General features: G+C 33.0%; 1 protein-coding gene across 1 annotated transcript; it reads left to right on the forward strand.

Annotated features, from left to right (window-relative positions):
- Positions 1-1,928: 1,928 nt before the first annotated feature.
- LOC119607273 (protein bric-a-brac 2) lies at positions 1,929-8,153 on the forward strand (the record flags this gene model as incomplete). Its single annotated transcript, XM_037961134.1, has 2 exons — positions 1,929-2,311; positions 6,172-8,153. A coding segment is annotated over exon 2 (1,825 nt), but the record flags the coding sequence as incomplete, so codon positions are not given.
- Between the last annotated feature and the right edge of the window lie 2,358 nt (positions 8,154-10,511).

The following is a 10,511-nucleotide window of genomic DNA, read 5'->3' on the forward strand; positions in this document are numbered from 1 at the left end:
TAAACATGACCAACGTTTTGCTCTATAATAATGTATCGAATAATGAAGTTGTAACGGGGCGGTGTTGAGTGCGTGGGATAGAGGTACACGCAGTTCCACAGTTCTGAATATCCTGGGACCTTATATTAAACACGTGACGAAAACGATTCTTTTCGATACCGAAATTAAGCTGAAATCTGCAAGATTTCTTATTGGATATCGAACGCCATCACCTAAATTAGGAAAATTTTGATCAATTTTGCTCGTTCACGCATGAGGGAAATCGGTCAGAATACTTTGGTGGTAGAGACCGGTTCTAATAATAAAGCTGTATATAATGGTGGTACTCAGCGTTGTGCTACTTAAGTGGCAAATTGACCATTTCCTAACTGCGTTGCACTTTTTTTGCAAAGTTTCTAAGTTTGCACTGTGTGTCCATATCCTAAAACTAAAGTCTGAGAGTTTTGATTGAAAATAGTTCAGTGCATTCACTGTCAAAAATATTCATATTGTCATTGTTACAACGAATTCTTTATAACAGATCTCACAAAGAATACCTGACGATTAAGTGTAATAATAAATATTTAATGGATCATGGACAAGGTATTGAAAATGGGCAGGAATATCTGCCGAATTTATGGAAAATATGTAAATCAATTTTATAGGTTTTTAATAGAATTTTTGGGTTTGGATTACAAGCGGAATGTCAACGTACATCTACTCACTTGAAGAATATAATAGAGGAAGCATTGATAAAATGTAGACATATGTTTAGACCTAAGATTAGATTTTTTGCACATCCAATGCAAATCCCAAAAATTAATATCAAAAACAAATTTATAATCGCTGTCCTCTTCAATAGGTCTGTTTGCCTCAAAATTTGGCAATTATAGTAAATCGAAACAGTATCGATTAAACTTAAATGTATGATTGTAGATGCCGAAATATTCTTCCAGTTTCACCGTTAGCTGTATAATCTTTTTTAGATTGTCGGAATTACATATGGACCGTCGTTGCAATAACACCGGTGAAAATTTCTATGTGTTCAAATTTTGTGTTTGCTGCTCTATGTCTTTCTAACTTTATCAGTTCTTGCAGCTATCATCAATCTTCAGAATATCTTTCTAGATAACATTAACCTTGTTGTGATCTGCTCTGGTTCGAAGGAGTTTAGCAATTCTTCAATTTGAATTTACCTTCTTCTTAGGGCATATATTATTGGGTTAGTTTAATGGACCAATATTGGTATTAAACAAAAATGGAAAATTTTCATATCTCATATGACATAAAAACTACGTATATCTTTCAATTAGTCTCTCCAGGGATTTTTAAAATGGCTAATTAAATAATGAATCAAGATAATTAAAATTGAACTTAAATTATTAATGAAGCTATGAAAAATTCAGTTATCTTAAGTTTTTGGCTTAAACAACTTTTAACAAGTCTTGTGTTTTTTTTGGTCAAAAACTATGAGAATGAGAAAAAAACTCTCTTAAAATTATAACCCCCTCAAAAAAATACTCTTGTTTTCTCTCCCATTTAATTTCAACGGCCAAAATTCGCCTCAATTTAAAGAAAATGTTTCATATTCCATGTTGTAGCAGTAAACATATTGAGGGATGGACGGACAATTTGAAAGAATGAAATTGGAAAACCGAAACAAAATATTTCCACTCACACCCCCGACAGGATAAAAAGAAAAACAAACAATAATGAAGAATAGAAAGACTTGGTGAGCATTCTCCAACACACACACTCACTGATACTCAGCTAAAATCTTTTTTTTTTTTTTGTTCTTACTCACGCATATTAACACACTTCGTGAGTGAGAGAGTAGCGCATTCAGAGCAATTATGACGCAACGTAGCAGCAGCTGCTCAGCCACTGAACTCATGGTTTGTGTGCTGACTGTGTGACCACAATCAAGTTTCATTCATGGCACAACAATCAGTCCACATTCAACCGTCGTCGTCGTGTGTACGAAATTCTAATAGAATATCGCGTGTGCAAGTGCAAGTTAATGACAAAAAAAAAAAACAAATACAATAACACATACAAAAAAAACACACACAAACAAATATAAACATTTGAGAAATGCATGTGCAAGTGTTTGATATTAAAAGAAAAAAATAACGAACGTAATAACTGAAATCTAACTAAAGATCAGCTTATAACAGTTAGTCAAGTGTTTTAAACTAAACTAAGACGTTTATTGCTGGAAAACTGTTAAATTTGAATGATTTATTAAAAAAAACAAAGTGTTTTTATTAAAAGTGAACAGTGTTTTAAAAAAAGTTTTCAAAAAAAACCTAACAAATGATTGTCAAGAAAGGTATATAAATATTAAAGATTTCTTTTTTATAAAAAAAACTTTTTTAGATTTTAAAAGTTTATAAAGATCTGGAATTGAAAGTTTTGTAGGACTTGGTGTTGGAAATTTGAGATTTTAAGAAATGTTTTACATAATGAAATTTTAATTTTTCTTTGCAATGTTCATCTGTTTATAAAAATCGATTTTCGTGTTAAAAACAACAACAACAACAACAAAAATTCAAAAGAAAAAGTTTTTATTTTATTTTCGCTGTAAAATCAGCAGCTTACAGCTTCAGCAGTTACACATACTCTGCCATACAAACCTCCGATTTCCTACTTTGCTTCCTTAACTGTTTGCCTGACTAGCTGGATGGCTGGCTGAATGTCTGACGACTCCTTGTGTGTCAACCCCCCCTCCAATGTAGTAACAACGTGCTGTGTTGCTTGCTGTTCCATAACATCATACCACCAGCGCACAATAAAAACTTTTCCCATTACTGCTGTTGTTGTTGCTGCTGCTGTTGCTGGAGATGTTGATGACAAACAAATAAACAAACAAACATACAATGAACACACGAAAGAACCAAAAATATACAACAAACATTTACACAGACATTTGCAGTTGTGGGTATATTTTTGTTATAGGAGTGCGTGTGTGTGTGAGTTTGTGTACGTGCCGAAAGTGAGTGGGTGGCAATAAAATTGGTCACCCGTTGAGCATTTTGTTGAAAATAAATTGTAGCCAAGACAAAAAACAATAATAACAACAAAAACTTTCTTTGCCACAATAAAATTTCAAACGTGCATTAGCTTAAGAAGTCAGCAACCAGGATCTCAGCAACTAAACTCTTAAAACTAAGAACAAAAACAATAAACCAAAAGCGCGCGCAATAAAATTTATTCTTTTATTTGTTATTAAAAGAAATTTGAAAAAGATATCTAACTAAAGAAAGCAAGAAGTAGTAGGTAGACTCCTTGTTGAAAATAAAGATTTCAAATTATAAGTTTTGTTGGCAGAGAGGAGGAAAAAACCCCACTTAGTGGTGGCAGCAGCCAAAAGTAAAGCAATAATTTATTAAATCTTGCTGTTGCTGAAAGTTTCTTCTGGTGCTGGTGGTGATGATGATGGTGTATGTTTAAGACTTTTTGTTTAGTTTGTTTTTGTTCTTATAAATTAAAAACCAATGCAAAACTTTAGAAACAAGCAAAAACACCAGCAACTCTCCCAGCTTCTGCTCTGCCTGCAAAATTCTACCGTTTAGTTTCAACATCATTGCAGCAGTACTTAATGTCGACACTTGTATAATTTATGACGTGCAGCATTAAATATTAATAAATATATATATATATATATATATATATATATATATATATATATATATATACACCAACAAGCACATAAATATTTCAGAAAACTTATATAGACATTACAAACTCATACACAACTTTATGCTATAGATCCTCAGCCAGACAACAAAGACCCAACAGCCGGAGAATCGAGTCAGTTCAGTTCAGTTCAGCAATGTTGTTTACTGGGTAACCACAGTTTCTGGCAGCACGTAAATGAAGCATGGCGCTCAATATGCTGCGTTCACACACACTCACACACACACACACCAAACTTTTCAAAATTTATTTTTCAATACGCCAAGTATAAAGCTTTATACACACAGAATACAATAACAACAACGAAAAAAAGAAAATAATAATAATAAATTAATTTAATTAAATTAAATAAATTATTAAAATGTATAAATTTCTTATATATATTGTGTTCATTATTGAGTATACTATATATGTATGTATGAGTTGGTGTGTGTGTGTTTTTTTGAAAGCGCGTGTATTCATAAATTTATTATTTATGAGCCAGGCATAACAAAAGTTCACCCAAACCACCCTTAAACTCAGAGAACTTCTACACACACACACATACAAATATTCATACATTTAGTTGGCAATAAGCAACTGCTGAGCTCAGCAGTTTTTATTTCACTAATTTACTCAAATAACAAACAGTCAGCTAAAAAAAAAAAATCATAAAATCTTATAATAGTATTGAAATCAAGTGTGGATACTTACCATTATTTTGTCCAAAATTAAGCTCTGCTTATTTGCCAAAGTGTTTAATTCCAATTTTTGTGTTATATTTAAGAAGTTTGAACTTTGCTTAACATTAGTTGTCTATAATTAACTTTTTAATAGAATCTGTAGATTGTATTTTAACTTTCTTTTAAGAATCTTCTATATAACATCTTTATTTGTCAAAGTGATTAACTGCACTTTTTGGTTTTTCGTAAAATTAAAATTATTACAGCTGGGACAGTTTCAATTGAATCTAAGTGGGGTGTAGTTTCAGTGCTGTTTCCATTTATAAAGTATTCTGCTTCGTCTTTACCACTCTCATTGATTCCTTAGAGGACTTTGCCTCTGTATGCGAACAGTTGATATTTTGTGCTCTATTGTTTCCGTTAACCCCTTAACACTCCAGATCATTGTTTCCTTACAGGACTTTGCTTTTTGGAAAATTTAAAATTTCCACCGTTGTGTTGTTGTTTCCTTAAAGGACTATGTGTTCCGACTGCGAGTAATTCATAATTTCTATTTATTAAATATAATTTTCATATCTTGTTCTTTTGTTTTTACTATTTTAAGCTTTTAGTAAGTTAAACTGTTTTGCAAATAAGGCTTCATTACTTCATTTCACCTTACACTTAAGACCGTTGTTTCCTTAGAGGATTTTTCCATTAACGGCAAGATTTTGCAGTTTATGTTACAGTTTTAAGGTTTTAGTGAGTTAAGCTGTTTTGCAAATAATACTCAACTGCTTTCGTTAACCCTTTAACACTTAAGACTGTTGATCCCTCAAGGACTTTGCCTCTGACGGCGTCTATTTCATATTTTGTGCTTTTTGGAAAATTTATAATTTCCATTTTTTTTGTTCTTATATTTTTACTATATAGTGAGTTAAGCTGTTTTGCAAATAGGGCTCCACTACCTCCTTTAACCTTTGTTGTTGTTTCCTTAGAGGACCTTACCTCAGACTGCAGGTCATTGATTGATATTATAGAAATTTATAATAGTATTTCTCTGCTCTTTTGTTCTTTTAATTTTACAATTTTTTGGTTTAAGTGAGTTAAGCTGTTTTGCAAATAAGGCTTTCGTTAACCCTTCTATATCGTAGTTTTGCCACAGACTACGGGCAATTAAAAATCTATAATTTCCACTTTTTTGTGGTCGTTTTCTTTAGAGGACACTTCCTCTGTCTGCGAGGTTTTAGTGACATAAGTTGTTTTGCAAATAAGGCTCTACTGCTGTCATTAGAAGTTTAAACTATAGAAGCCTTTAATTAGTTAATCCAAACAAATGAATTTTAAATTGAAATTCACCTGTAATTGTCCCATTTGCTGTTTTCCTAAAACAAGTGTGTTCACATCGGAACAAATTTAAAACTTTATAGGAACATTTCTCACGATTCCTGGAATATGTATTGGAAATGTTGTCCTATCAGATAGATAGATAGATAGATAGATAGATAGATAGATAGATAGATAGATAGATAGATAGATAGATAGATAGATAGATAGATAGATAGATAGATAGATAGATATATATATAGATAGATAGATAGATAGATAGATAGATAGATAGATAGATAGATAGATAGATAGATAGATAGATAGATAGATAGATAGATAGATAGATAGATAGATAGATAGATAGATAGATAGATAGATAGATAGATAGATAGATAGATAGATAGATAGATAGATAGATAGATAGATAGATAGATAGATAGATAGATAGATAGATAGATAGATAGATAGATAGATAGATAGATAAAATAATATTATTTAACTAATTTTCCATTTTCTTTTGCAGATATTTCTTTTAAAACAAAATAATCTAAAAACAAACTCTCTTAAAACCAAAAATTGCTCGTCTCTCTCTCGTCCAAAATGCACTGACAATATACACTAATTAATCAGTTTAAACACCATAATTTCCCAACAATTAAACACAAAACTTGAAAATAAAAATGGATTTAACAAAAGATATAATTGATTTTACACAGAAAGTAGACTACAGCGATAATATAAAAAGTACTGAAACAAAAATACTAAGCGGTGAAGATTTTGGTATTTTCAGTAATATGGAAAAGATCAGTAAAATGGCACAAGAGGCCAATGCTTTGAGCGGCAGTGAACACAATGCCGAAAAGTTAGAAAACAAAATGCCGACGGCACAATTGCAAAAACCCACAACACCCCAACTTATAGAAAATACCGCCCATGTAACATCCATAAAGCCTACGATGGCTAGAGATATATCACCGCCACCCAGACCTTTAACCTCTAGCGAGGTAGTGGGTTTTATTACTACTTTAGAGGATCCCGAAATGCAACTGGATCCAGCAGTAGTACTCAACAAATCTAGATCTTTACCAGCTTCCCCCAATCACTTAAAAGCTACACATATTTCCGATTTATTTACATTTAAGCCGGAAAAACAGAGAGAAATTCCTCTCAAACAGACAGGTTTTTTGTCTGATAAGAAGTTGAGTAATCTAATTAAACCCAATGCCGAGGCATTGACCCGCAATAATCAACAGTTTTGTTTGCGCTGGAACAACTACCAGACTAATCTTACTAATGTTTTTGATGAACTTTTGCAAAATGAATCATTTGTGGATGTGACTTTAGCCTGTGAGGGTCAGTCGATAAAGGCACACAAAATGATTTTATCGGCCTGTTCCCCCTACTTCCAGGCCTTGTTTTATGATAATCCTTGCCAGCATCCCATTGTTATAATGCGTGATGTACGATGGCAGGAGTTAAAGGCTTTAATGGAGTTTATGTATAAGGGAGAGATCAATGTTAGCCAGGAACAGATTAATCCATTATTAAAAGTGGCCGAAATGTTAAAAATACGCGGTTTAGCGGAGGTGAGTCCTAATGGTAGCGGCATGGCGGCTCAACAGTTAATACCCGAACAGCGCATGACAGTGTTCGATGATGAAGAGGATGAGGAAGAAGTGGCGGCGGCTAAAAACGATGATAATGAAGAGGATAAGGTGGAGTGTTCTAAAGCCAAGAGGGCTAGAATACAAATATCAGCTAAAACTACTTCTGCTTTAGATTTGAAGTTAGCGGAACAGAGAGTACGCAAGCGTTCTAGGGATGGTTTACTGATCGATGAGGATCGCTTAAGGGCACGTTCTCTATCACGTTCACCCTCACCTTTAAATCGGGAAAAATTTGCCGAAACAAACACACCACCACCCATAGTAATGACTGCTTCTACCATAGTGCGAAATCCTTTCGCTTCCCCAAATCCCAGCAATCAACCGGCGGCTACTAATGCCAGTGCAACTTCAACATCGTCTTCCTCTTCAAGTTCTGGTTCGGGTTCAGCTACATCGGGCTCATCTGTGTCCTCCACACCAGCACCGGCAACATACCGGTCCAGAGAGAGAAGTCTATCGCCATCTCTTATGACAGCTCATGCTGGTACCAGCAGTCTATCATTAGCTTCACCCAACAGTAGTTCCACCACACCACAAATATCCATACATCCGCATCCAGCTGCTACAGCGGCGGCAGCAGCCGCTTTAGCAAATCCCCATCATCCCCACCATCATGCGGCAGCAGCGGCTCAACAGTTTGCCGCCCAACAGCAGCTGCATGCTGCCCATTCGCATGCCGCCATGGCCAGTGCTCTAGGAGCTTCCTTGGCAGCAGCAGCTGCTGGAGCGGGTTCAGCTTCTGCCGGCCCTGCCAGTAGCGCCGGCTCATCTTCACATCATGATGACATGGAAATAAAACCCGAAATTGCCGAAATGATACGTGAAGAAGAAAGGGTAAGTCATTTATTCACTCATTACTTATGGCTGTCATTATACATATTTAAGTATTTAGGTATTTTTTTTGCCGTAATAAAATTAATACAAAGTGAATTGAAAATTTTAAATCAATGCAATTTACCTACATGCATTTGTATTTTAATTCATTTACTTATTTTTCTTCAAATTATCTTGACAAATATTTACATTTGCCTCATGACTGTTGCATGTTGACGGCTACGAGCCACATACACACACAATCCCTCAATAACTTATTTACTTATTGTTATTAAATAGTTGTGGACGGACGGACGAACGTACGGGCAGATGGAGAGACGAAAAGACAGTGGGACAGACAGATAAATAGAGTTGCTTGCTTTAAGTAATTTTGTCATTAACTTGAAATTATTTCCACACACAACTAACGCACTTAATGCCACGCCAAAGTATGCTTAAGTTTTTAACAGAGGAGGCCTTACTTACTCTTCTCTTCTTACTACACACATCATATTTAACTTAAAAGATACAAATAGCGTTGCATAAAAAGCAAAAGGGTCTAACTTAGTTTTTGAAGATTTTTAGGGAAAGTAATAGATTTTTAGTGGTAATTATTGTGATAATTTCTTAAACATTTATCTTCGTATACGTCATCATGATATGGATATTAACTTAGAAAACCTTTTGTATACCGGAAGTTACTCAAAAGTGTCTTCCACACGATAGGGTGTTTAAATTGATGATTCATTTAATTGCGAATTAGCATAATTCTGATCTAATCATCGGGACAAACAGTTTCTACTAGACTATAGACTGGACTGTAGACTAGACTATAGACTAGACTATAGAATAGACTGTAGACTAGACTGTAGACTAGACTGTAGACTAGACTATAGACTACACTAGACTATAGACTAGACTAGACTATAGACTAGACTATAGACTAGACTATAGACTAGACTATAGACTAGACTATAGACTAGACAATAGACTAGACTATAGACTAGACTATAGACTAGACTATAGACAAGACTATATACTAGACTATATACTAGACTATAGACTAGACTATAGACTAAACTATAGACTAGACTATAGACTAAACTATAGACTAGACTATAGGCTAGGCTATAGACTAGACTATAGACTAGACTATAGACTAGACTATTGACCATTATGTAGCACATAGCAGTGACTTCTAAAAGACACTCAAAATCTTTTAAAATTTGTACAATCATCCAACTGTCTCCCAGAAGTGACTTAAACGTACAGAACAAAAACATTCTAACATGTCATTCATGATAAAAATTCTCTCGCAGTTTTGTTTTTTGTGAACTGTGTAAAATCTTCCAACCATCGTCCAGAAGTGACTTAAAACTATAAAATTTCTTTCAAGAAAGTTAGACCATTTTGCTTTTGATCCAACTATATAAATTTATCGACATTTTAAAGCTTGTTTTTGTATGTATGTGTAAGCATCATTTAAACAAATACCATTGCAACAAAAAAACAAACCTGTAGTATTTTCTAAATTATAAACAATTTATTTAAGTTGCTAATGCAACAACAATGAAAAACGAACAAAATAATAATAAAAAAAAACAATCATAAATAAAATCAGAGGAAAACGCAATTAACTTGTGTACTTATTTAACAAACAAATAAAAAAAAACTGAAAAAAGGTTACGATTAAGTTTTCAGCGCAGACTATATTTTCATACAATGGCCATAATAAAACAAACAAACATACAAACACACACACAATATTATTATTCCACCGCAAATTAGTTAAAAACTCAATCAGTTTTTTTAAATTTATATTAATATGCATGATTTTTATAAAAAAAACTAAATATAATAATTAAAACATTTTGGAATTGTGAAAAAAACTCATTATTTTCTTTAATTTATTAAAAATTATTTATGTAAAAACAATACGCAAAAAATAACAAAAATAAATATGGCGCCTTTCAAGTTCTTTCCTTACTTTTCTTATTTTTAAACCCCGTACTATAAATTGTGATATTTTACTGCGTTAAGTTATAGAAAAAAGGATTTTCTTTGTTTTCCTACCTTTTTCTCATTTTCATTACTGCTATGTATTAGTGTTGTCTGTTTAGAAAGTATAAAAGAAAGAAAACCCCCCAAGAAAACTCAAACTCTAGAAATTTAATTCATTTTATTTCCTTTGTTATGCGTTAATATTTATTTTGAATTTTTTTCTAGAGTTGTAGCATTCGTTTAGATTATTTAATCGGTAATTTATTGCTCTAACAAAAATGATTTATAGCAAATAAATCCTTCAATAGGATCAGGTTTTAATATCACATTTCCTAAGATTGGAATATGATATATACATTTTCAGACTATTCTTGTTTATAGA

This window comes from Lucilia sericata, unplaced genomic scaffold, assembly GCF_015586225.1.
Source record: "Lucilia sericata isolate MDLA Ls3-8-SP2 unplaced genomic scaffold, ASM1558622v1 Contig000682F_arrow, whole genome shotgun sequence".
NCBI lineage: Eukaryota > Metazoa > Arthropoda > Insecta > Diptera > Calliphoridae > Lucilia > Lucilia sericata.